This window comes from Gambusia affinis, linkage group LG13, assembly GCF_019740435.1.
Source record: "Gambusia affinis linkage group LG13, SWU_Gaff_1.0, whole genome shotgun sequence".
Classification (NCBI taxonomy): domain Eukaryota; kingdom Metazoa; phylum Chordata; class Actinopteri; order Cyprinodontiformes; family Poeciliidae; genus Gambusia; species Gambusia affinis.
The window spans coordinates 27,989,053-28,016,878 of NC_057880.1; the positions used below are offsets into that span (position 1 = coordinate 27,989,053).

General features: G+C 50.5%; 1 protein-coding gene across 4 annotated transcripts; it reads right to left on the reverse strand.

Annotated features, from left to right (window-relative positions):
* Positions 1-525: 525 nt before the first annotated feature.
* Positions 526-24,261, reverse strand: ubr2 (ubiquitin protein ligase E3 component n-recognin 2). 4 transcript variants are annotated; one of them, XM_044137295.1, is made up of 46 exons: positions 24,143-24,261; positions 22,642-22,898; positions 20,456-20,534; positions 20,281-20,394; positions 20,075-20,205; positions 16,473-16,611; positions 16,294-16,356; positions 16,099-16,219; positions 15,781-15,888; positions 15,624-15,712; positions 14,968-15,066; positions 14,196-14,359; positions 14,025-14,124; positions 13,827-13,955; positions 13,294-13,477; positions 13,148-13,209; positions 12,939-13,049; positions 12,804-12,869; positions 12,599-12,715; positions 12,434-12,494; positions 12,232-12,356; positions 12,106-12,158; positions 11,923-12,025; positions 11,795-11,843; positions 7,091-7,245; positions 6,329-6,431; positions 6,142-6,251; positions 5,982-6,062; positions 5,675-5,844; positions 5,361-5,569; positions 5,189-5,282; positions 4,938-5,099; positions 4,777-4,865; positions 4,648-4,708; positions 4,422-4,570; positions 4,262-4,317; positions 4,098-4,194; positions 3,951-4,024; positions 3,744-3,882; positions 3,579-3,669; positions 3,373-3,503; positions 3,199-3,307; positions 2,800-2,934; positions 2,511-2,681; positions 2,319-2,420; positions 526-1,220 (listed from the first exon to the last, which is right to left on the reverse strand). In XM_044137295.1, exons 1-46 carry the CDS (start codon positions 24,218-24,220, stop codon positions 1,079-1,081), a joined length of 5,232 nt encoding a protein of 1,743 aa, XP_043993230.1. In that variant the 5' UTR covers positions 24,221-24,261; the 3' UTR covers positions 526-1,078. The 4 variants fall into 4 exon arrangements, 3 of the variants coding, with proteins under 3 accessions (XP_043993230.1, XP_043993228.1, XP_043993229.1); XM_044137293.1 differs by having other exon boundaries at positions 4,422-4,591; XM_044137294.1 differs by lacking the exon at positions 14,968-15,066 and adding an exon at positions 15,144-15,242 and having other exon boundaries at positions 4,422-4,591.
* Between the last annotated feature and the right edge of the window lie 3,565 nt (positions 24,262-27,826).

The window sequence follows — 27,826 nt, forward strand, 5'->3', positions numbered from 1 at the left end:
ACTCCCCCAGGACGTGTTCAAAGTTCTGCTGGAGATGGGAGTTAAAGCTCCGTCTCACAGGGGATTCCGCCAGACGTTCCCAGCAGACCCTCACAACACGTTTGGGCTGCCAGGTCTGACCGGCATCCTCCCCCACCAGCGGAGCCAACTCACCACCAGGTAGTGGTCAGTGGACAGAACCTCTCTTCACCCGAGTGTCCAAGACATACGGCCACAGATCCGATGAAACGATGACCATTTAAACTTTTTTCAGGAGAAAAATCTGAACTAAAACTGGATCATGATCAAATTAGTCTGGGAGAAATGAACCAAATGTTCTGTAAACTGGGTCGGTACCAACCGACCACCAGAACCTGTCGCTGGGCTTCCATCGTGTCTCCTCCTGGATGTTTGGACCAGACGGACCTGAGCAGAACCGAGGAGTCAGCAGGTCCGGTCCTCCAGAACCACATCAGAACCAGATGACCGGCTGTGGATCTTGCCCGGTTCTGGTCGGGTTGTTTGGTCAGTGACTGGACTCAGAGGTTCTTTAAAGCCTGTTTTATTGGTTCTGTTCTACAGGTTAAAGAGACGTTACCGAGGCAGAGCGTCAGCCGGACCCAATCCGGTTCTGGTCCGGTTCCAGCGCTCCGCCTCCCCAAACTCAAACACACAAACAGGAAGTGATGTCACACGCTTGGCTCGTTAAATAAAACATTAAAGCGGAAGTGAATAAAACCCGATCAGACTCGGTTCATCATCCTGGTTGCCATGGAGACGGCGGACCAACAGCGTAGTTCACACGGCTCTGGCTTCCGATTGGCTGAAGTTTTCATGATGTCTGATTACTCTCACCTGGGTTGCCATGGAGACCCAACGTACACCTGACAGAAGTCACCTGACCTCCAGCCAATTAGGATGACTCCTGAACAGGTGATGTCTGATTGGAGGACTGAGGGGGTAGGGTTGACAGTAAGAGGTCAAAGGTCAGGATCCAAACATCCTAAAAAATCCCTGAAAGCTGCTCCGACCTCAGGCTGCAGCTGCAGCGAGCCGATTGGTTCAAAGAGGTTCGTTAGTGGGCGGGGCTAGTCCACGGTCACAGGTGCTGCCAGTCGATGGCGACCAGCGTCTGATTGGCCTCCTGAGCGTGACCTATGACCTCAGCAATGCCGTGCTGCCGCCACAGACGCTCGATCTTCTGGTAGCGCTCCGAGCAAAGGTGGAGCGGGTTCCCCCGCCTGCAGGGAACAAATAAAATCAATCAATCAATCAATAATCGGATAATCCCGACTCGGCTCCATCCTGGTTTCATCTGTTCAGACCAAACCAGGATTTATTCAGCAGACCAATGAGGTCGATCACAGACTCACTGATGCTACGCTACGTTCCTCACACCAAACCAACGTCTTATTGGTTATTGATGAGTTAAAGAAAATAAACAATAGCAGATCTACTGAATGTGTATTTACGCATTTAGTCAAACATTTCCAAATGTTTGTTTAATAAAAACAAACATTATAATCCTACCCGTCATTTGCTAAAATTTACAACTTCAATCTATTCCAGTGGTTTTCCATTATTTCCTAACTGGTTCCCCTTTAAATACTGGTGCCAACCCAGTCATATCTAATAACTTATCCGTGGCTCCAGCAGTGTACCTGAGTACCAAAACACCTGTTTAATTGTTCTAAAACAAAGTGTGGATCAGTTTGAACCCTGCTGCCACCTAGTGGCCGGAGGTCTGTCTATCAAACACGCCTCTGTTGGAGAAGTACTGAAGTATAAACAACCAATATGGCTCCACCTGATTACATACTTATACCACTTTATGAACCATTTCTTTAATCCCCTCAACAATACAATGGTCTATTAAAGGCCTTCAGAAACACAATGGAATAGTAACAGTAAATAAAGGTCATTTTAAAATTAATGGTGTTTTAAAATGGTAGTTCTTGAATCAATAACAAATTTAATTGGTGATATTTTAATGTAGGTTGATAAAAAAGACCAAACAGAGAAATATGAAAAGGGAATCAGTAATAAAACTGACTGGCTTCTGATCAGCGTGAGCGCCGACTGATCAGATAAGGCTCCAGGATTAACTCATCTGCTGCCCTGGCTGTGTAAAACAGCCCAGCGGTGGATGGGTCCCCCGCCTGGGGCCCAGACAGCAGAGGTAACTAAGTATGAGTACAAGGCAGATCCTCAGAGTAAACCTGCCCAGCTCTGTGATGCTCCAGACAAGAGAAATCAACTCTACTCTGAGTTCAGAAGCTCTGATCAATGGAGCCCAGATAACACGAGTCACCATGGCAACAGCAGAAAAAGGGACGTACTTGAGGCCAGGGTCGGTTTCTCCATAGTCGTCCAGGTACGGCGGGGGATAGAAGCAGCCCTTAGTTTTACCTGCGACGAACAACACCTGGCTCTCCCTGACCCTGCACACACACACACACACACACGCATACAGGTTACAGCGCCGCAGACTGAATCTACAGGTGTGATCCACGCAGAGGCAGCTGTGTTACCTGAGGAAGAGGCCGATGCCCGCTCCACACGTGAAGGTGTGAGCGGTGCAGGCTCCGACGTCGTCTCCCTCCACCTCCGTCTGGCAGCAGTAGCTCTGAGAGCACAGCATGCAGCCGCACACCAGGCACAGCGTGGGGGCGCGAGACTTATCCCCGCCGGACCGTGGACACCTGCACAGGGACACACAGAAACTAGCGCCAGGTCCTAGCTTTAGAAGCTATTGTTAGGGGCTAGCGCCAGGGGTGCAGTCAGCCTGCAGTTCTCCTCCTGTCAGTCGGGGGCACTCACGTGAAGCTGGAGGCCTGGTTGATCAGGATGCTGTAGTCCTCTGGCAGATCGATCAACCTGTTGGACTCTCTGGGGAACCGCACCAAGACTCCTCCCCCATGGAGCACCTGGCCCACACCTGGATGGCAGCACCACCTGGAGCAACAACAACACACACACACTCAGCTGGATTGCATCAGCTGTTGTTCTGGCTTCTGTTTCTCTAAAGTTTTCATATGTTTCCATGGAAACAGGAACCAGAGACCAGGTTTGAAGGCCAGCAGATCACCTGTCTGGTCAGAAACGGACTGGGAACAGACATGGCACAGCTTTACAGCTCCTCCTCCTTCTACCCCCCAGGGTTAGGTTTTGATCTGACGCACCTGGCAGCTCAGCTGGACCGGTGGTCAGGTGGGTTACCTGTGGATGAGGGGCTCCAGCAGTGTGCGGTGGTTCTGGTACAGCAGCAGCAGGTTGGAGGGCAGACCGAGGTAGCTACACAGCGCTTCCCACTGGCCAGGTCCAGTACCTGCAACAGACAGTTTCAGGTGAAGCTGCTGCAGGTGGAGGTATGCAGCGTGCAGGTGTTCTCACCCAGCAGGTCAGCAGGGGGCGACGCAGAGTTCATGTAGTGGAAGAAGAGGGCTGCGGTCCGGAGAAAGGGCAGGACGCCGGCTCTGACACACCTCCACAGGCGCCACCCAGACGACACGTCAGGTAAACACCTGCTCAAAGCACACACGTCTCGTCAGCCAATCACATTCTCCACCCACACGCCCGATGGAACCACCGTCACACACCTGCCCAGGTGATCCCTCAGTCTGCCGTACAGCTGACAGGTGAGCCGCTCCTCCTCCGACTCCTCGCCGTCCTGATCCATACTCGGCTCACCTGGACACCACAAGGACAGGTGAGGGACAGACAGGCGAGGGACGAGCCGTCTCTGTCTGAATGTCCTTCCCTACCGGCGGTGGAGGTGAGCAGCACCTGAACCAGGTGAGCCACAGTGACCAGGTGAAGCAGGTGAAGGTGAGCTGAATCCACAGAGCTTCGTCCTGATTGGTCCAGACTGTGCAGGGAGCTGTAGGACAAGACGCTGTACACCTGCAGACAGAAGGGCAGGGGTCACCTGGAGGTCGCCTGGGGGTCACCTGGACAATACCGGGACTCACCAGCAGGTGGAACATATCCACATCCAGGAAGCAGGGAGCGTCCTCCAGCTGGGAGTCCGGAACCAGAACCAGAACTGGACCAGACAGAAACCAGTTAGTGTGTGTGTGTGTGTGTGTGTGTAATGTGTGTAGTGTGTTTGTGTGTACCAGACAGCAGCCTGATGAAGTGGTTCTGAACGGTTCTGATCGGAGCAGCAGTCCAGCAGGCTGAACTGAACCGGGTCAGAGAACTCAGACAATCATCCTGAAACACAGGCAGAGGTCAGAGGTCACCCTAGGGCTGAAGGCATAATACCAGGAGACACTCTCACCTGTCGGCAAGGTAAGCTACCAAACAACGGTTTCTTCTCATCCATCAGCAGGCGCTCTGCAACCAAGAGACAGGAAACAAAATCACTCCTGACCTGGGGTTACCTGCCAGGTGAGGGGTCAGCAGATGACCTGCCGGCCAACCTGCCAGGTGACGCGTACCTATGCTCTGCATGGTGTAGGCGCAGGTGGACCAGCTCAGCACCGGGACTCGGGGGTCCTGCTCGTTGGGGTTGACCTTGAGGCCGACCTTGTAGGCCGACATGCTGAAGGTGTTGATCATCTCACCGACGCCGCTGGAGAATGGATTCCTGAGGGTGGAAGTGACATCGCTGCTGACATCATCAGCAGTACCGCTCAGCCCCGCCCCCCAGGCGTCGGGACTCACCGTGGAACAAAGCCGACCCCAAACCCGTCAGGAACCGCTGGCTCCGCCTGCTGGGCCGCACCTGCAACAGACGCCCACCTGAACACCTGAACACCGGCTGATAGCCCCGCCCCCCGGCAGGTGACTGACCGTGTGACTGCTTCCTGTGGGTGGAGTCCAGCGCTGCCGCCTGCTGAGTGGTTCTCTTCAGCCAGGTCTCCAGACACGGATGCTCCACGCTGAGGACAAACAGCCGTCAGGAAGCTCCGGCAGCGCGGCACATCACACCAGTACCTGAGTGTGGGCGTTACCTGCGGTCAGGTGAGCAGGCGTGAGGCAGCAGGGGGATGACGGTGTTGCTGAGACACTCGCACAGCGGACACAGGAACTCCCCGTTCTCCACGTCGTAGCTGGTGTGACCTCTGAGCCGCTGCTGCCGCCGCTGCTCCTTCTGCTGCACCGCCTCAAAGTACCTGAGCACACACAGATGGGGGTCAGGTGGGGTCGTGTGGGGTCAGGCCAGCTGGCTGCCGATGGGACGGATGTGGCTGCAGGGGGTCACCTCCGCCAGCAGGTGGCGTGCATAATGTGTCCGCAACTGGCGGTGTGGACACCCACTGAGAGGTCAGGGTGCATGAAGAGCGGGTCGAGGCGTTCTGCAACAGAGAGATGAGTCGTCAGCACCAACCAATCGGGGAACAGGCGGCTGGATGCCGCGGCTAAGCTCCGCCCACCTGGGTCAAGGATGCCGCGCCTGCGGTTCTTGGACAGCACGGTGGATCTCTGGATGAAGGCTGCCAGCACCATGGCTCTGCCGTGACCTCTGACCTCCTGCTCCTCCTGACACAGGATGCAGGTGACCAGCTGGTGGCGCTCGGCCCCGCCCACCCGCCTGGGGCCCACGCAGATCTGAGTGGCGCAGGTGGGCTCCGAACTGGGAGGACTGGGGGCGAAAAGAAGAAAACAGTGGAGACACTGACAGACCACTGGACAGGTAGGTGTCTAGGTGTATACTGAGGTGTTCCTCCAGGTGTTCCTCCAGGTGTACCTGTGCTCGGCGGCGGCCTCCAGCTCCTCCATGCTCTGCTGGAACAACTCCTTGTTCTCGTTGATGAAATGTTTCTGCATTTCAGACATCTGGGCCATAACCTTCTCCCTGCGGAGCCGCGCCATCTCCGCCTTCCGCTTCCTCTCCGCCTTGTCCTTGTCCCTCACCGTCTGCAGGAAGCCGTCCAATCAGAGCACAGGATGGGTCAGACAGGAAGCCGTCCAATCAGAGCACAGGATGGGTCAGACAGGAAGCCGTCCAATCAGAGCACAGGGTGGGTCAGACAGACAGGAAGTGAAAGACTCACCTCCTCTGGGCGGCGGCCATGGCTGACGCTGACGCTGGAGCCAGACGTTCGCTCCCTCGTGGTTTTGATGTTTCCCACCATCTGTACACCAACACAGCACGACTAACTCACTGGGAACCAGTCAGGCCACTGGAGCAGCTACACCTGCAGCTGGAACTACCTTGAGGATCCAGGTGATCATGTCCTTGTGGACCTCCAGGTGAGGGGCGCTCTGCAGGCTCTCCAGCAGAGCCAGGACACTTCCAGAGGTGCTGGGAGCCTCACCTGGACCTGAGCACACAGGTGAGTCACGGTCAGACCAGCTGCTCCTCACCTGGACACCAGGTGAGCCCAGCTCAGGTACTGACGTGTGATCTTGCTGCTGAAGGTGAAGGAGACGACTTCGTCTCCGCCGCTGCTCTCCAGCTGCTGCTGCTCCTCCAGCAGCGCCATGGCAACCAGGTGCAGCACCTGCAGGGAGAGAAAGCAATAGAACCAGAACCAGGTCTAGAACCAGAACCAGGTGTAGAACCAGATCCAGAACCAGAACCAGGTGTAGAACCAGATCCAGAACCAGAACCAGGTGTAGAACCAGGTCTAGAACCAGAACCAGGTGTAGAACCAGATCCAGAACCAGAACCAGGTCTAGAACCAGAACCAGGTCCAGAACCAGAACCAGGTCTAGAACCAGAACCAGGTCCAGAACCAGAACCAGGTCTAGAACCAGAACCAGGTCCAGAACCAGAACCAGGTCTAGAACCAGAACCAGATCCAGAACCAGAACCAGGTCTAGAACCAGATCCAGAACCAGAACCAGGTCTAGAACCAGAACCAGGTCTAGAACCAGAACCAGGTCCAGAACCAGAACCAGGTCCAGAACCAGGTCTAGAACCAGAACCAGGTCCAGAACCAGAACCAGGTCTAGAACCAGAACCAGATCCAGAACCAGAACCAGGTCTAGAACCAGGTCTAGAACCAGAACCAGGTCTAGAACCAGAACCAGGTCTAGAACCAGAACCAGGTCTAGAACCAGAACCAGGTCTAGAACCAGAACCAGGTCTAGAACCAGAACCAGGTCTAGAACCAGAACCAGGTCCAGAACCAGAACCAGGTCTAGAACCAGAACCCACCCTCTGCAGCATGGACTCGGTCCAGCCTCCTCCGTTGGGCTCCCCGGCCCACTGCAGCACAGCGCCCTCTAGTGCCAGCAGCGCGTCGCTCTGCAGCAGGTTGACCAGGCTGGCGAACGGCGGGCAGAGGGGGGGCGGCCGGGGCGGGGGCAGGGCTGCAACGAACACACAGGTTACCATGGTGACCAGGGTCTGATCTCTGCAACTCGTTAGGGAGCTCCAAAAATGTTTTTACTTTAACTTTATAACATTTGCTGGTTTTTTTTAAAGTAAATGATAAAGATGTTTACAATAAGTTGCTTTATGGATAAAACTCTTCTGTAAGGTTAAAGGTCAGAGTTCTGCGTAGCGCCTGCAGCTGACGGCTGGACCCTCTCTGGTACCTTCAGAGCAGAATAATTTCTGAATTTGTATTATCCAACCGACTTCACTGTTAAAACTGCAGAAAAAAAGAAAAAAAGATCTTTTGTGCCAAAACATCTTGTGTGTAGCAAGTCTGTGGGGGTCAAAGGGCACGCCAAAGCCTTAATCTTATTGGTCAGTTTGCTTTTGTTAATTTGGCGGCTTGGCATTTGTCTGAGTGGAGTTTGGACCATTTGGACCTTTTCACTGTGTGCGGTTCTGACGGGCCGCCGGTCGGCTGACATCCGCTCTTCCTGAGCGACTCAGACTGCAAGTTCAACGATTTAATGTAGTCGAAATATTTCCCAAAAGAACAGAAATAAAGCAAACATTGTTGCTTCACCTTCTGGACGCCTGAAGCTCGTCTCTCCATGATCACACGGTCGGCTTCGTTCTCACGTCTTTGCTGCTTAGCATCGATTGGAAAGAGAAAAAATGTCCGCTGCTTTGGTTCAGGTCTGAGCTGGTGGCTTGGACAGCCGCTTGTGCTCTGGCAGCTCAGGTGCAGTGATCGTTTTGTGCTGCCCTCCGATCCGTCGGACCTTTTTTCCGACTTCTCCTGATGTCGGCCACTGGGTGACCAGTCAGCTGCTCAAAAAAACCTCATAAACCAGCGACCCCCCCAGAACCGCACACGGTAAAACTCAGGCTGAATCTTAGAACTACGGGAGGTTCAAACTCCAACCATTCCTCTTCAAGCCGCCAAATAAACAAAAGCAAACTGACCAATAAGATTTAGGCTTCGCCGTGCCCTTTGACCCCCACACACTCACACTGATGCTGCGCTAAGAAAACGATGTTTTGGCACAAAAGATAATTTTTTTTCTACAGTTTTGTTAATATTGAACAGGGTTGGATGATAACGATTCTATTCTTTTTTTATTTCAAGAAAAATCTCAAAGTACTCAGCTGCTGCAACAGAACCAAACCGTCATTCTGGGTCAAACAGAACCAAACCGTCATTCTGGGTCAAACAGAACCAAACCATCCGTAATTCTGGGTCAAACAGAACCAAACCGTCATTCTGGGTCAAACAGAACCAAACCGTCATTCTGGGTCAATCAGAACCAAACCGTCCGTCATTCTGGGTCAAACAGAACCAAACCGTCCGTCATTCTGGGTCAAACAGAACCAAACCGTCCGTCATTCTGGGTCAAACAGAACCAAACCGTCCGTCATTCTGGGTCAAACAGAACCAAACCGTCCGTCATTCTGGGTCAAACAGAACCAAACCGTCATTCTGGGTCAAACAGAACCAAACCGTCATTCTGGGTCAAACAGAACCAAACCGTCATTCTGGGTCAAACAGAACCAAACCGTCCGTCATTCTGGGTCAATCAGAACCAAACCGTCCGTCATTCTGGGTCAATCAGAACCAAACCGTCCGTCATTCTGGGTCAATCAGAACCAAACCGTCCGTCATTCTGGGTCAATCAGAACCAAACCGTCCGTCATTCTGGGTCAATCAGAACCAAACCGTCCGTAATTCTGGGTCAAACAGAACCAAACCGTCATTCTGGGTCCGTCATTCTGGGTCAAACAGAACCAAACCGTCCGTCATTCTGGGTCAAACAGAACCAAACCGTCCGTCATTCTGGGTCAAACAGAACCAAACCGTCATTCTGGGTCAAACAGAACCAAACAGTCCGTCATTCTGGGTCAAACAGAACCAAACCGTCATTCTGGGTCAAACAGAACCAAACCGTCATTCTGGGTCAAACAGAACCAAACAGTCCGTCATTCTGGGTCAAACAGAACCAAACCGTCCGTCATTCTGGGTCAAACAGAACCAAACCGTCCGTCATTCTGGGTCAAACAGAACCAAACCGTCATTCTGGGTCAAACAGAACCAAACCGTCATTCTGGGTCAAACAGAACCAAACCGTCCGTCATTCTGGGTCAATCAGAACCAAACCGTCCGTCATTCTGGGTCAATCAGAACCAAACCGTCCGTAATTCTGGGTCAAACAGAACCAAACCGTCATTCTGGGTCCGTCATTCTGGGTCAAACAGAACCAAACCGTCCGTCATTCTGGGTCAAACAGAACCAAACCGTCCGTCATTCTGGGTCAAACAGAACCAAACCATCCGTAATTCTGGGTCAAACAGAACCAAACCATCCGTAATTCTGGGTCAAACAGAACCAAACCGTCATTCTGGGTCCGTCATTCTGGGTCAAACAGAACCAAACCGTCCGTCATTTTGGGTCAATCAGAACCAAACCGTCCGTCATTCTGGGTCAATCAGAACCAAACCGTCCGTCATTCTGGGTCAAACAGAACCAAACCGTCATTCTGGGTCAAACAGAACCAAACCGTCATTCTGGGTCAAACAGAACCAAATCGTCATTCTGGGTCAAACAGAACCAAACCATCCGTAATTCTGGGTCAAACAGAACCAAACCGTCATTCTGGGTCAAACAGAACCAAATCGTCATTCTGGGTCAAACAGAACCAAATCGTCATTCTGGGTCAAACAGAACCAAACCGTCATTCTGGGTCCGTCATTCTGGGTCAAACAGAACCAAACCGTCCGTCATTCTGGGTCAATCAGAACCAAACCGTCCGTCATTCTGGGTCAAACAGAACCAAACCGTCCGTCATTCTGGGTCAAACAGAACCAAACCGTCCATCATTCTGGGTCAAACAGAACCAAACCGTCATTCTGGGTCAAACAGAACCAAACCGTCATTCTGGGTCAAACAGAACCAAACCGTCCGTCATTCTGGGTCAAACAGAACCAAACCATCCGTCATTCTGGGTCAAACAGAACCAAACCGTCATTCTGGGTCAAACAGAACCAAACCGTCATTCTGGGTCAAACAGAACCAAACCGTCATTCTGGGTCAAACAGAACCAAACCGTCCGTCATTCTGGGTCAAACAGAACCAAACCATCCGTCATTCTGGGTCAAACAGAACCAAACCGTCATTCTGGGTCAAACAGAACCAAACCGTCATTCTGGGTCAAACAGAACCAAACCGTCATTCTGGGTCAAACAGAACCAAACCGTCCGTCATTCTGGGTCAATCAGAACCAAACCGTCCGTCATTCTGGGTCAAACAGAACCAAACCGTCATTCTGGGTCAAACAGAACCAAACCGTCATTCTGGGTCAAACAGAACCAAATCGTCATTCTGGGTCAAACAGAACCAAACCGTCCGTCATTCTGGGTCAAACAGAACCAAACCATCCGTAATTCTGGGTCAAACAGAACCAAACCGTCATTCTGGGTCAAACAGAACCAAACCGTCATTCTGGGTCAAACAGAACCAAACCGTCATTCTGGGTCAAACAGAACCAAACCGTCATTCTGGGTCAAACAGAACCAAATCGTCATTCTGGGTCAAACAGAACCAAACCGTCCGTCATTCTGGGTCAAACAGAACCAAACCATCCGTCATTCTGGGTCAATCAGAATCAAACCGTCATTCTGGGTCCGTCATTCTGGGTCAATCAGAACCAAACCGTCATTCTTGGTCAAACAGAACCAAACCGTCATTCTGGGTCAAACAGAACCAAACCGTCATTCTTGGTCAAACAGAACCAAACCGTCATTCTGGGTCAAACAGAACCAAACCGTCATTCTGGGTCAAACAGAACCAAATCGTCATTCTGGGTCAAACAGAACCAAACCGTCCGTCATTCTGGGTCAAACAGAACCAAACCGTCCGTCATTCTGGGTCAAACAGAACCAAACCGTCCGTCATTCTGGGTCAAACAGAACCAAACCGTCCGTCATTCTGGGTCAAACAGAACCAAACCATCCGTCATTCTGGGTCAAACAGAACCAAACCGTCCGTCATTCTGGGTCAAACAGAACCAAACCGTCCGTCATTCTGGGTCAAACAGAACCAAACCATCCGTCATTCTGGGTCAATCAGAACCAAACCGTCATTCTGGGTCAAACAGAACCAAACCGTCATTCTGGGTCAAACAGAACCAAACCGTCATTCTGGGTCAAACAGAACCAAACCGTCATTCTGGGTCAAACAGAACCAAACTGTCCGTCATTCTGGGTCAAACAGAACCAAACTGTCCGTCATTCTGGGTCACTGACAATCAGAAAAGCTCCAACAGGGATTCTGAATTTCTGATCACATAAAATCGATTATCCATACCTGCCATGGTAAATCACTACTGATGACTACATTAGTAAGATCGGGCAGCAGATAATCGTACATGTCTGATTGTTATAAAGCCAGTATAATTTATGTCCCGCCCATCGGGTTTGTGTGGACCGTGAAGCGGCCCCCAGCCTCAGGCCAGTGACCCCTGACCTTTAACAGGAACCGCTGCTCACCTGTGTCCTCGCCGTTCTGTCTCCTCAGCTTCCTCTGAGCCTCCTCGGCCTGAAACGCAACCCATTTCCATGACAACCCATAACCACCTGAGCAACCGCCGGATCCCGATCGGTTCTGACCCGGTTACCTTGGACTGATCCGCCCGGCTGTAGTGATGGAAGTAGAGGTCAAAGTGTTTGGACCACTCAGGACGCAACTCATACAGGCCCCGCCCCGTCACACCTGGCTTCCTGTCAACACAACACACCTGCTGCTGACCGCTGTTAAGGTGGACATGTTTAAGGCGGAAGGCCAACAAACACAGACTGACCTGAATGATGCAACGCTGTCAATGACTCTCTCCAGACCCGTCTCCTTGTTGCCCTGAAAAACACCATGCACCCAGGTGAGCAGCCAGGTGAGCAGCCAGATAACCGTGGTAACGGCTGTGACTTACGTTCTCGGGCAGAGCCTTGACCAGCTCGCTGTGAGCCATGGGTCTGATGCACAGCTGGTGGAGGATCTCCCTCCTGACCTCATCCAGCGGCTCCACCTGGCCGACGCCCGGAACATAGCGCTCACCTGGAGGACCGGGACACGCTGGAGGTCAGCTCACCTGCTGCAGGTCAGCCGGAGGTCAGCTCACCTGCCGGACTCACCTACCACCATGATGATGAGATGCAGCATCTCCTCTATCAGCGTGTTCTGTTGGGCCAGGTCCTGCACACAGAGTGCACAGAACCAGGTCAGAACACCATAGAATTATATGTCCATATCGCCCATCCCCAACCTGACCCAGTTCTGGGTCCTGACTCGGTACTGACCTTGTTGGCCTCCCTGAATCTCCTCCGCAGGTCGGTGGCACTGAAGGTGTGGAAGAGTTCGAAGCGGCTCAAAACGATCATCAAGAAGTGGTTCGGATCCATCATGGAAGCGCCGACCTGGAGAAACAGCAGCTGTTACCGGACCCAACCAGAACCAGAACAGAACCAGAGCTGACCCAAGCAGAACCAACCAGAACCAGCGTACCTGCAGCATGGCCAGGTCCTTGTCGAACATCTCCACTCTGCACTTGACGTTGTGGTAGTAGTAGATCTGGAACACAGGAAGCATCAGCTGCTGTTGCTGCACACCTGGGCCTCTCAGCCAATCACAGACACTCACCTGGTTGATCAGAGAGAAACCGTTTCTCCTCCACATCCCAGCATGCACCTGTGCACAGAGCACCAGGCAGCGCAGCGGCAGCTCTATCAGCAGGTGAGGGCTGAGGTCCCCCTGGTGGACAGAGGCAGTGATTGGTCAGGAGCTTGGAGGTCAACCGAACGTCACCCGACCAGAGGCCAAGGTCAACCAGAGATCGCCTTGTGACTGACCAGGGGCAGCTGCTCGGGGAGTCGTGACGCCACCTCGGTCCGGCTAAGGAGAACATGGAGTCCTGAGAGGAGAAACAGCCAGGTGAGGATCAGGTGAGGATCGGCGCTACAGATACCTTGATGCTCCTCTGGTCGTACCCGCTCACCTGCTAGCAGCCTGCACACAGGCAAGTGGATGGACACCTTCTCCTGGGACACCTGGTACCTGAAGGTGTCCACGGTGTGACCCGCCAGGCTCAAGCTGATTGGTTGCTCGCCGTCTGGCAGCCCGCTCTGGCACTGACTGAGCGCGCTGAGACACTTCTTATACGCCTCGATCAGAACGTGCTCCTGAGGGCGCAGAGGTCACATGATCAACACCTGAGTAACAAAAGCCCTGCCCTGAGAGTAACTAGGTAATGTTGGCCAATGTTATGCTACATGCTACGGCTACATGCTACACACCGCGCCTCAAGTCAGTGTCGCACCATGCTACATGCTACGGCTACATGCTAGGGCCACACGCTGCGGCTCACATCAGTGCTGCACCATGCTACATGCTACGGCTACATGCTACATGCTGCAGCTCATGTCAGTGCTGCACTATGCTACGGCTACATGCTACATGTCGCGGCTCAAGTCAGTGTTGCACCATGCTGCATGCTACTGCTACATGCTATGGCTATATGCTGCATCTCACGTCAGTGCTGCACCACTCCTGCATCATGGTGATGATGTGCGTCAGCTTCATTTGCAGAGTGAAGGCCGCCTCCCACTCCGGCTCCATCTCGATGTGTTGGCCCACCTGTCTCACCACCGGGTCCATGCCCTGCAGGGACACGCAGGTGCAGTGAGGGGCGGGCCCCAGCTGAAGCTCCTCCTCCTGGCCGCAGCTTACCTGCATACACCTGAGCAGGTCCAGGAAGGCTTCGAAGCCGTCTAGGAACTTGGTTCTGAGCTGCTGGCTCCACTGTGGGGGCGGGGAGATCAGGACGTACCTGCAGACACAGCGCACCTGGTGAAGGGCCTGTGGGGAAAATACCAGGTACCGGGCCAGACCGGGCCTTACTTCAGGTCTCCGATGAGGCTCTGGACCCGGCCGAACTTGAAGGCCTGCTGGGCGGTGTAGCGGTCAAACTGGAAGCGACCCTGAGCGTCGCGGTGGCGAAGCTGATCCACGAAGGTTCTGATGATGGTCATCATCAGGTTCTCCTCCACCATCAGCATCCGGGCCTGCAGGTACACACAGCCGCTCCTGAACCGGCCCACTTCCTGACGCCAGCAGGCTGCACTCCAACAGGTGAGAACAGGTGAGCATAGGCTCCGCCTCCTTCATCTGAGACTCATTATGCCTAAGCCGGCTCTCTGGAGCTAACAGAGCAGCTTCCTGGAACAGGAAGTTCCTGTTTCCTTAACACTAACGGCAGCTAAGCTAACTGTGGCTAAAGGCTACAGTAAAGACAGCAACTCACTAACATTTACAGATCTTCGAAGCCTTCATGCTTTACATTATTAATTTTCTGATCACTATGGTAGGTGGCAAATAGATAATCAATTATCCTCAAAAGCTATTGATTTCTCATTCAATCAAAAGTAATAAACATTGTTCTGTCGTTTGCATAGTGAACTTGTTCAATAAATTTAATCAGATTTAGATTATCCACTAGAGGGCGGTTCACACTGTGAACTGGTTCCAGTCCAGACTGCATTACTCCAGTCTTCCACTCTGAGTTTCTAGATAAACACTTGACCTCTGACCCCGCCCTCCTGGCGGTGTTGGACCAGAACCCACCTCAGCTCAGCAGAACCTGGTCAGTACCGCCGGGGAACCAGGAACTCACCAGCGAGGGAACAGTGAAGATCTGCACCGACAGGTCGGTGACGGAGAACTGCCGGTCGTGGTCGTCTCTGATGAAGTCGCTCTGCAAGCGCTCATAGTTCTGGGGTCGAGGGTCAGGGGCCAGGGGGGACAGAGAGAGAGCGGTGTTGGGGCAGCAGAAGAAGAAGAACTACTCACCACGGTCGGCACGGTGAACAGCTGCACCGACAGCGCCGTCACCGACACCAAGCGGTCGTGATCGTCCTCCATGAAATCTGTCTGCAGCCGTCTGTAGTTCTACAGGGGGACAGGTCACCTCTGGGTCAGAGGTCAGAGGTCAGCCCCCAACACATTCTGCTGTTACCAGGGAACCAATCAGAGCCCAGCAGAGTCTGGCTGCCATCAGTCGGTTCTGCTGACCTCTGACCTGCAGCACGACATGGGTCACCCAGAACCGGTTCTACTGGTTCAGTTCAGTGGTGATCAGAACCAGAACCAGAGGTCACACTGACGTACGAACTGGGCTAGGCACAGTTCTGCAAGCGGTTCTGCGTGTGGTCAACTCTATCCAGTCCAGTCCGGTCCGGTCCCTCCAGTCCAGTCCGGTCCGGTCCGGTCCCTCCAGTCCAGTCCGGTCCGGTCCGGTCCGGTCCCTCCAGTCCGGTCCGGTCCGGTTACCTTGGCGAACCGGATGGCGAACAGCTTCTTGAACTTGCGGTCCATCAGCAGGCTGTTCATGAGCAGCTGGTGGTAAACGTTCCGAGCTCCTGCACAGACAGTCAGAACCATCAGAACCTGCCAGGCCCGGCGCCCACCCCAGTCTATGAACTCTGACCTTTCCACATCTTGGAGTCGTTGAGCATCAAGCGATCCACCAGTGAGGAGTTCTCGCCCTCCGGACCGGGTCGCAGCCCCACCTGGCACAGGATCCGCCTCAGGCCGTCTGAAAGAGCCACAGTGAGCGAAGCTGCGCCCCGGGGCATCGTGGGTAACCCTACCCGCCCCGGGGCATCGTGGGTAACCCTACCCGCCCCAGGGCATCGTGGGTAACCCTACCCGCCCCAGGGCATCGTGGGTAACCCTACCCGCCCCAGGGCATCGTGGGTAACCCTGCCCGCCCCGGGGCATCGTGGGTAATGCGGCCGAGACGTACCAGAGTACTGGATGATCTGGCCCAGCCAGCTGAGCGCCTTCAGAGCGAAGCACTGATGAGCCACCAGTGCCGAGTGCATCACCTGGACCCGCAGGGGCTTGGACTGCCGGCTGGTGCTCCTCTGAGGGGCAGAGGTCAGGGGTCAGAGGTAAGGGACAAACCTTGGCTCCGCCCACACCACTATCTGCAGCTCACCACAATGACGGCCTTCGCCTGTTCACAGAACTGATGGTCCCCGAACCGGACCGACTTCCTGCCCTGCAGAGAGAGAGAGGGTCACAACCAGAGGTCACGCCGACCTACGAGACCCGTCTGGATCTAAACCTGGACCCGGTTCTGGACCGGATCAGAACCGGTCCAGGTGCTGTACTGACGTCTCTGTCCACGGTGGTGGCGAAGCTGACGGCTTCCTTCTGGCTGCAGCTGACGGCTTTCTGCAGCGTGTAGATGACCTGCTCATAGGTGTGGACTTCATCATTGAACAGCATGCAGTAGTAGCTGTCGCTGCGCTGCCTGGAGGGGAAAGAGACACTCAGAACAGCAACACGCTGGCCCACATTTCATTGACTGGGTGCAAACACTCTACTCATCCCCACAAGCAGCAGTCAAAGTTAATGGCTTCAGATCGGCTAGATTCTCATTAGGAAGGAGCTGTAGACAGGGGAGCCCCCTCTCACCACTCTCACCCCTCCTATTCGCCATCAGCATAGAGCCGCTAGCCCAAATCAATAGAGATTATATTAATATCAAAGGAATAGAAATCAATAAGGAAATACACAAAATTTCACTATATGCTGATGATGTGCTAGTGTATTTGACGATCAACAATTCCCCACCTGAAAAAGTTTATCTCCCAATACGGGTTCTACTCAGGTTACAAAACCAACATTGATAAAACGGAAGCTATGGATGTAAACGACACAATTAATGATTCCATAAAGATACAGAGTGGTTTTAAGTGGCCTAAGAACGGGATCAAATACCTGGGTATTCAAATACCTCCATGTTTGAATGACCTCTATGAGGCGAATTATGGCAAACTCCTACGAATCATAAACAAGGACTTAGAGCGCTGGGATACACTCCCTATCTCACTGTTAGGCCGAGTTCAAAGTGTCCGTATGAATGTCCTACCAAGATTTCTATATCTATTCCAGATGCTACCGGTAGAGATCCCCAAATCTACCTTCGACACTTTAGATAAAATGTTAACGGGATTTATTTGGCAAAAAAAGTGACCTAGAATCAGACTGAAAACCCTGCAATTACCCAAACCTAAAGGCGGTCTCAAACTCCCAAACTTTAAATTCTACTATTGGGCTACAACTCAGACCCTTATTGTCATGGATACAGGATACTGCAGATACTCGTTGGCTGGAAATAGAGAAGAGCAAGAGCTCAAAACCTATACAAACATTACCCTTCTTAGATGTCCCCGCAAAGGAAATGTCAATCTGGACAAGAAACACCCTCAAAGTATGAAACAAAATACAATCAGTCTTTAAATTACCAAAACAGATTTCACTTTTATCAAATATAGGACATATGAAAACATTTATACCAAACAACTTAGACTCTGGATTTAAAAACTGGTCTAACTATGAACTATCTCATATTCACCAACTAATTGATAAAGGAAATTTGAAAACCTTTGAACAGTTGAAAAATGAATTTGGGCTCCCTAAATCGGATTTCTATAGATATTTACAACTTAGAACCTTTCTGATGACACATGACAATTGGACTGAACTTCTTGAACCCACACCTATAGAAAATTTCCTAATGGATATACAAAGGGGAACAATAAAGTAATTAGTAAAATGTATGACCTGTTTCTCTGCATGAATATACAAACATAAAACATAAATGGGAGACTGAATTACAGGCCTCAATAATTTGGGACGCTTGGGACGAAATCTGTACAGAAACACATTTGACAACAAACTCTAATACATGGAGAGAATTCAAGTGGAAAATAATAATCCGGTTTTCCAGAACACCAGTGATAACCAGTAAAATGTAACCCACACAACCCATTCTATGCTGGAGAAACTGCGGGACACGGAACGCCAACCAGACTCATATTCTGTGGTGTTGCCCTAAATTAAGTGAATTTTGGAAGGATATCTCTGATGCCCTCAAGATAATTTTCAGGAAAAATATTCCAAAAACCCCCTTGGTGGCAATTCTAGGAGTAATACCCGATGGAATAGACAGAAAGGCTGATAGATATCTCCTAAGGATTTTGCTGACTGCAGCATTGAAGTGTATAACTATCAGATGGCTGAAAGCATCACCTCCAACATACAACATATGGATTCAGAAAGTTTGGGACATTTATTTGATGGAAAAAAATCACATATTCTTTAAGGCTCCAAGAAGCTACTATTAATACGAGATGGAAGTTTATTACAGCTACTAATCCAATGATGTAATTGGTGAGTCTCCCTCCTGCTGGACCAAACTAACATGCCGTGGCACCCAAGACTATGTTACCACTTTATCTCTAGGAGGATCTAACTGTAAGCTTGTATTATTTTTATTTACGGTTTTTGTGTTGTTTTTGTTTAGATGTTTTGTATTCATTCCCACACCTGATAAGAAAACTTATTATCTCACCTTCCGATGCCACGTTTAATGTAACTGGTAAATGTCAATATGAGTCAGAAGTTTGTATTCATGTTTGTATGTTGTTATTAAAAAAATAAATCAAAATAAAGTTAAAAAAAAAGAACAGCTACACGCCACTCTGCTGCTGCCAAAGCTGAGCTTACTTATGAAGCAGGAGGCTGGTATAGCAAGCAATCCCACAATGCACTGCAAACCTTCTCTCTGTCCTGACCCGAGGCCCAGCGGCCAGCCGGTCCTCTTGTGACGCTTTTGTCAAAATATTCACTAAGATTCAGACGTTTGTTACTAAAGAACAAAAAAAATCAACAAGGCGTGTTCAAATTAATGACCCAACAAAAATAAAGGTCTAATAATTATTGTTTCAACAAGGTGTTGGGCCATTCTGAGCGTTTCGGTTCCACTAAATAAAAAACCAACTCTACCTGTGGCGCGTTCAATAAACCACAAACTTGGACTAATGACCTGGTTTCTTTGTGAGTTTACGTCACAACAAACATCAAATAGGACGCATTTATTTCATTTAGTATTTAACAAACAAATGGCTCCTACCGCGATAATTATATGAAATGAATATAATTAATATTAATTGTTGGATATTAAAGAACTGGCTTGCTGCTGTCTGGCGTTGAGCTCAGAGTCTGAGAGGATTTTCCTCCATCAAACATCATATTAATTTTTGTCTCTTATTTAGTGGAAATATTGATGTTGATGAGACTTTCTCCAAAATAATAACCTTTCTAGCTCCGCTGATGGAAATGAGGAGCAACATTCACAAATGACATTGAAATCAAATCCAGTCCAACATCTGAGCTGATTCCTCTGGAAACTTCACAAGATGAGCTTTAAGCCAACAGCTCCGTGGTTCCTGCTGTCAGGCTGAAGTTTCTCATGTTGAGGTCAAAGTTCAGATCTGCCAGAACTGACTGAGAAACCAGTAACCTGCTCCCAGTGTCAGAATCTCACTGAGGAAGAAACTGCATCAGGTTTTTATCACTTCAATATTTCTGCTGTAACTGATGGATATAAAATAAGTCAAATGAGTTTAATTTATCATTTTTATATCTTTGTGTCGTGAGGCAGATCTCAGCCGACTGCTGAGAGAAAACTTAGATGTTGGTTTCAAAAAGTTTGGGCATCCCTGGTTTAGAGGCTAGCCGTTAGCCAAGCAGCTAATAGCTCCCCCACAGGGTTAGCTAGCTGAACCTGGTGCTCAGTTAGCAGTTGTGTCTGAGCTAGTAGCTTAGCATGATCGTTGCATTAAAAACTGTTCCAGACTGAACAGTTCCAGCTCAGGTTCGGCCCAGTCTGGACCAGTGTGACCCGGTTTGACCCGGTTGGGACCTACTGCGGCTCCAGGCCTGCAGGCAGCTGGTCCTCCTGCTCCCAGGTCAGCAGGTCGACGGCGTACTGCAGGATGATGGAGAAGATGCTGTAGCTCCTTTCCTCCACAGCAGGGGGCAGCAGAGAGACCGGGTCCTGGAACACAGGCAGCAGCAACACGCTGTGACTCTGGGCCCAGGCGGGTCAGAACCGGGCCAGAAGCGGTCTCACCTCCTCGGTCTCCCGGTTCCGGTCGGCAGGCGTGTGGTTCTGGCAGGACGGACCGGTCTTCCAGGCCTCGGCGTCCCCACAGTCGCAGAAGCCTCCGCCTCCTGACGTGGTCATCTGGGGGACAGAGAGGTCCGGTCAGCCGGGTTCTAGTGGTTCTGGTTCTGGTTGGACTCACCCGGTAGCGATGGTGGCGGTGGACGCTGGCCAGGAAGCACTGCATGCACAGAACACAGGTCGGGTCGGCCGCACACTCCCTGAGAACACACCGGGTCAGAGTGGGTCAGAACCTCGGCCCGGTTCCGATTCCTGAACACTGGCTTCACTGCCATCCTGTTCCAGAACCGGTCTGAAGAACCGGTTCACAGCTCGCGTACCAGAACCTCTGAGAACAGAACCTTGACCCGACCTCCAGGGAAACACAGAACCGGTCCGAAAGATTCCTGATGGGTCCCAACACCGGAAATAATGTGGACCATACCGGTCCCTACCAGAACCTGCCGGACCATACCGGTCCCTACCAGAACCTGCCGGACCATACCGGTCCCTACCAGAACCTGCCGGACCATACCGGTCCCTACCAGAACCTGCCGGACCATACCGGTCCCTACCAGAACCTGCCGGACCATACCGGTCCCTAACCCTGATCCTTATCGTTGTTCTCATTCCCAGTCATCTTATGGTGTTTTAATGGTTTTAATGGTTCCAGGTCAGTGAGGTTTCCATCAGTTTCTGTCTCATTGCTACGGTGGCCCACAGGTTCAAACACAAAGCTAACGGTGAAACTAGCTGCTGGCGCATAAACCAAGCTAACGCCACAGAAAACGCTGCAAACGCAGGAAACAGAAGCTTAAGAAAAATTTAAACAACCAACTGAAATATGCAGTTTGTAACTTTTAGAAAGGATTTGGTTTTTTACATCTTTATTAAAACCGTCACTATGTCGTTGGCTTGAAAAGATCGATCTCCTCCACCTTCAACCTGAGCTGCTGTGGCTGTCTGAAGAAATGCACCAAAAGCAACCAATCAGAGCCAGGAGGCGGGCCTTAGTGCCGTCAATCAATCTATGCTCAGTCAAATGTGATAACGGCAAAGAAATTACTGTTTATCTGCTGTCATCAGTGGCTATGCTAACTAGCCTAGCATTTATGAGAGGTGCTGCTGTCATCAAAGGGTAGATAAGCAGCACACACACACACACACACACACACACACGTGTGACTGACAGCAACTAAGACCCGCCTCCTTGCTCTCAGATTATTTGTCTCAAGACATGTTGACAGGTTCAACAAAGATGCTGTAGAGGAAAATCTTAAGGTTCCTGTGATCATTAACTGGACCAACAGAGTTTCGGTTGTTGTGTGAAGCAGGTCAGTTTCTCTGGCCCTGGTTTTTTCTGTGAAGTCACTGAATTGTTTCTTCGTCTCTCATGACTCCTAGTGAAGACGATCCGTGTGTCTGCTGTCTGCTCTGTAGATTATCAAACTGTGAATGAATGAAACTCTCCCTGTAAACTGGAGCTGATTTCGGCTCCAGGCTCTAATCAGTAATAAATACTGATTAGAATATATTCTCTCTCTGGGTCTTTGGGTTTGAAACAGTTTTCCCTCACTCTGTTAAAGAAAAATTTCCATAACAATGTAAAAATGTATTTTTTATAAAAGTTACATACTGCAGCTTTAAATATAAACTGGATCCACAGTAAAGAAATCCTCCAGGCCACTAGAGGGAGTCGACCAGCAGACAGCAGTACAGACAGGATGTGCAGAAGAAAGTTGGAGGAAGGCAGAAACGCTGCTCTTCTTCACATCAACATTACAGTACAGCAGCATCTTTGATCTTATCGACTCCAGACTCCCCCTAGTGGACTGGAGGACTTCAGCCTGTGGAGCTAGGTGGCAGTTTTATACTTGCTGATCTTGCTATTTGCATGATTTATTCTTAATCTTTTGTTTCCTGTGTTTGCAGCGTTTCCCTGTTTGTGTGTTCAGTTAGCATCATTAGCAACGTTAGCAGCTACTTTCACAGTGTAACGACCTTTTCTTCCTGTTCCCACATCCCAGAAATAGAAGAATGAATTATCAGAGAAGCCCAGATTTGTTCAACGATAAATTGTTATTTATAAAAAAGTTATTGTGATAAACAATAATATTGCTGTTTTGAATATAATGGTAGTAATGCAGGAACACATCTCAAATATGAATACCACATAAGACATTTTAAATATCCAAAATAAATAAATGAAACAAAGTGAGCGATGAAATGACTTTTATCATCCATGTTTTGGTAGAAAGAGAGAACTGATAAATCATGCCACTGGAAATTATTGACATTGTTTCTCCATGAACAGGTCAGGTCACTTACCTGCAGGAGTAGGTGGGCTCCCCCACCTTGAAGACGTGTCCACAGAGCGCCTCCCCCCCGCCCTGCCGCAGCAGCGGCAGGCCGGCCGCCGGCTCCCCCCCCAACAGGAACCACTCCAGGGGGGCGAGGAGCATCAGCTGGAGGGCCAGCTCCTCCCGCTGCTCCGCCACGCCGCCCCCCTGGCACAGGACGCGGGGCACGTACTCAGCCAGGTGGCGGTACACCTCCTGCTGCAGGTCGGCACACGCCAGCCAGCGCTGAGGAGGAGAAAGGTCAGAGGTCACCAGCGGTAACCAATCAGGTTACTGCCAGAAAGAACCGCATTAAACCTGAAGCTGATCCAGAACACAAATGGTTCTGATGGAAAACACATTCAGATTCTCTTCATCGGTTCCCTGTTAATCCAGATTACAATCAATAATCAATAACCCTAAACCCACTTGTAATCTGGAGGACAAACTGGTTCTGTTGGGTCCAGCAGTAGATTGGGAGGCGGATCCTTCAGTCCAAGTTCACCCTGAATATTTCCCGTATTAAAACTTTCCTGACCTGCTGGCCGGGGTCATCCTGAGCTCCTCCTGTAGTCATGATGCTACCGGCTGCTGCAGGACAAACTGGCCACTCCTCTCTTTCTTCTTCTACTACTCTCCAGTTTGCACCGTTTGCGGTCATTTTAACTTTTCGTTTCCTGTTCTCTTCTCTCCATGGCAGCTCCACCTGCTCTGTGTTCTGATTGGCTGATTCCTTCCTGGAGGCGGCTGACATGATGCTGCCATCACCTAATCGTTCTCCCTCTCCTGGTATTCTCCTACGTCTCTTCTGTCTAGGTCTTTCAGAACCTTCTTCTCGGGGTCCGAGTCTGGATGCGGTTCTGTCTTCCAGCAGTAATCTGATTACACAACGGTGACCCGGTTCCAGCCGCCGCTCTGAGGTTGTTACTGGTTGGCTTCAAACCTGCAACCCCAAACTTAGACCTCACGGTGGCCGCGAGCTCAGGGGGTTGGACCTGACCTGACCTTTGACCCAGGTCCACCTCAAGTACTCCTCCACACCCAGAACCTCAGCCTGGGAATTGAACCAGCGACCCTCGGCACCCTGTGGGTTGCCTACAGGAAGGCGTACACAGCCACGTAGCTCGCCGTCATCCGCAGCTGTTTCCATGGCCACTGTCATCTGGTCCACAGGTGAAATGGGGCACACCTGATCATGTTCGTTAACCTGTGCGTGACGTCACCAGCTGTCCAACGACCCATAGCCCGCCAGAACCGACCCAGAATCCTGAATGAGAGTAAGAAGCCCCGCCGCTGCTACCGGGAAGAACAGCTGGAGCTGACAGCCGCCAGCTGTGGCTACAAGTGTTCCTCCAGGAGAAGCGGCGCTCGCGCCGCTAGCTCCGAGGAGATTAAGCCGAAATAGGAGCCTCAGTGGCGGCCTGGCTCCGGCGGCCTGCCCCGCAAGACGGACCGCGACGGCCGGACCCACAGCCTCCGGAGTCACTCACCGAGGCGGTGTCTCCGGGGGAGAAGCTCATGAAGTCAGCGCTCAGAGCGGACGGAGGATCTCTGGAAGGCTCCGCCATCTTGGCTCCTTCTCTCTACTCGAAAACATCCGGAAGCGGAAACTGTTACGGTGGGGGAGGAACTTTGGCTAAATTTGGCCACATTAAGGCGGGGCGTATGTCAAATGGGGCGTGGCTCATTTGATTGATAGGTTAAGGAAGCTAACAGAGAAAATGTTTTTTAGGCCCGAGCAGCAAAGCGCTGCGAAGGCCTATTGTTTTCATACTGTTTCTCATTCTTATTTTTCTGCCCCCTCTTTGGGTGCCTTTTTGGGGGCTTTATCATATTCAAAACCTCACCAAACTTGGCGGACAAGCTTGTTTAAAAATTTTGTCTTTTAAGGTCGTTGCAAAAATTGCAAAAAAAGAGAGAAAAGGCTCAACGGCGCCACCTAGCAATTTTCAAAGGACCCTTTGCTATTCACTTACTTCGTTGTAGAGACTTGAAATTTGGTACAGTTGTAGAGCTCACCAAGACGCTCAGAATTTACAATTAATGTCATAGTGGAAGTGTAACATAGTTAATGTTGTAGTAGAGAATTCCACTTGTCATTACTCCCAAGTTTAGGTTCATGTGTAATGGGCGAAACAGCACCCCCTTCTGGTGGTTGGTAGCGTTAAATGTAGTGGACACAGACAGCTCGTTGCCAGTTTATGAGAAATGGGCGCGAGGTAGGTTCACTGACTTAACGCTCTAGTGAAATGTTATGTTAGCTTGATGCTAACAAAATGCTATTCTTTGTAAGGTGCTGTACCCGCGGTGATTATCCTGATCCCTGATCAGTTTCTATTCTGTTCCACACAGGTACATATTGTTTTATTTCTTTTAATATTAATGTATTAAATACGGCCGTTGGCCAGTTTATGAGAAATGGGCGCGAGGTGCTGTACCCGCGGTGATTATCCTGATCCCTGATCAGTTTCTATTCTGTTCCACACAGAGGGATAAACAGCATTCCATCTCATCCTGTCTCCTGGCTCATTATTAACACAACGCAGACCCGATCGAAGTACGCGATTACAATTATTGAGGTTACATTGGTGCCTGTGACCCGTCTTCAACTACGCCAGCGCGGGCGGATGCGTCTACTTCCTGGCGCCTCAGCGGATCGTGAGCGGCGCATCGGTTATCAGACACGGTGCTCTGTTTGGACTCTTCACTGCTTCGGTAGTCAGTCTTGAAAGTGTGGAGTTATTGTTTTTTTTTGTTATTATTTTCACTGTTTTGTTTTGTTGCGCAGAGCTAATGTATAGCTGGGCTGTGATTATTAAGGAGGGGCACTTTGAGACAAAATTAGTTTGAGTGTTTTTACAGCCTTTTCACTCGGGTTTTATTTGTTGAAGGTGCACTTTTGCCGCTGTGTTTAATTTGTAAGTGCTCAAAAAAAAAAAAAAAAAAAAAAAAAAAAAAAAAAAGTTTTGTGCTGAGTTATGGCAAACAACAACTCTTTTGGTAGGGGGAGGGGATTTAGCATGTTTACTCCTATGCCTACAGTTGCTAGAGGTAGGGGTTTGTTTTTGAATACCCCAGGAGCATCCACACCAAAATCAAATTTTGTTTATTTGGGTGAAAGAGTTAACGACACTGTTGATGCTCCACAGTATGATGTTGATGGCAGACTTTTGAATGACATAGCTTCTCGAATTGGAGTTTCTATCGGTGAAAGTATTGCATCTTGCATTGAGACCCGTTTGAGTAATACAATGGGTCCAGGGGTGGTTGGAGCTACAGCTAACGAGTCTGCCATGTTAAATGTCATTGTTCGCCCTGATGTGAAAGAACCTGTGAGTTTTAAAGGGGATCATGATTCATGTTCAGTCCAAGAGTGGGAGGTTATGATGTTGTCTTATATGAGAAAGAAAAGCATCCCTGTGGCTGAACAGGCTGATGAGGTCATGTCTAAGCTGGTGGGGAGGGCACATGAAGTAGTTAAAGTTGGCATACGCAGTAAGCCAGTTTTAAATCTGACTACAGGACCTGAACCCATTTTTGAGATACTGAAGCAGCACTTCAGCGACACTATGTCCTCTAGCTTGCCCTTAGCGGACTTTTATGCTACTGTGCCCCACCCCAACGAACATCCCTTTGACTATTGGCTGAGACTCAACAGAGCTTTGGATGTGACAGAGGACTCTTTAAAGAGACAAAATAAGGCTTTTGACTCTCTGGCCTGTGATCTAGCTGCCATGTTTATCCAGAACTGCCCTGATCCTGAACTCTCGCTCATATTCAAATGTAGGCAGCTGAAGGACTGGACAGTGGCTGACATTCATGAGAAGCTTGTTGAGCACTGCAGAAATCGCAAGCGATTAACCAAGCACACAATGCCAAGTTTCCTGTCTTCCCAGCACCAGGAAGTCACCTCCTCGGTGCAAAGTGCAACACTCAATACTGAAGTACTACCTCCAGCTCCAGTTGTTGCACCACCTGTTGGGAAGACAGCTGAGAACTCGCCGGACCGCCTGGACCGGGTCATTGCTCTGCTCGAACGTGTTCTGGAAGAGCAGCCACAACAGCTCAAGTTTCAGAGTAGGTTCAAGGTACACAGCCAGAGGGACCAGCCGACAAAAGTAAAGCCTGCCGTACCTTGTGCTGTGTGCAGCGATGGTGGACACACTACTCAGTACCACTGCAGATCCAACCATCTGTGCTTTAGCTGTTTTGCACCTGACCATATCCGAACAGAGTGTCCAGGGAATGGGGTGAGGAAGCCTGGGAGCAATAAGCAGGTGGTGCAGTCTCAGGAAAACTGACTGGCCTGCATGTGGTGGGGGAAAGTGTTGGGCCTAAAAGTGATCCCCCTGTTCCAAATGTTGAAGATGACATGGAGTCCATATGTCAAAGTGCATATGAAGTGAGAGATATGGGATATACACCAATATTCCAAAACATTCAGAGACTCAAACAGCATGACAACTTGTTTTATGAAGATGTGACACTGGGAGGAGTGGTTACGGTCAGAGCCTTGCTAGATAGTGGGTCGATGGCGTGCACACTGAGCTCTAAAGTAATACCTCAGCTGTTACATAGGGATGTTTTAAGGAGCCCCACCCTTGAGCCAACAACCACTGTGTTGATTGGGTGCGGGGGGTCCAGGACCTTACCTTCTGGTATGTGTGATCTGGAGATGAGTCTTTATGACTGCAAAGTGATTGTCCCGACACTGATTGTTGAGAACCAGAATGAAGAACTGATTGTAGGCAGTAACCTGTTGAGATACGTCATTAACAGGTTTAAGTTGAGGCAAGATCTCCCAGACCAGGGCCCCACAGCACTCTGTGGCAGAAGTGCAGCAGAGCAGAAAATGCTAGGCTTGTTGGCAAGGGTGGAAGCTGCTGATGAAGACGTCCATAATGCAGTTGGAACTGTCAAAATCAAGCGAGCAGTTACTCTTGAACCAATGACAGAGCATCTGATTTGGGGCAAGTTGCCTCAGGTGAATGATCTGTTGGCTGGATGTACTGTTGTGGTGGAGCCAACAACAGCGAGATCTAAACCGAGAACAGTTTTAGTGGGGAGGTCGGTGTCAATTCTAAGAGCAGATGGGTGGCTCCCATTAAAGGTCATTAATCCATCAGACAAGCCGGTTACCTTGAGACGTAATGCTAAGTTGGCTGATGTGTGTA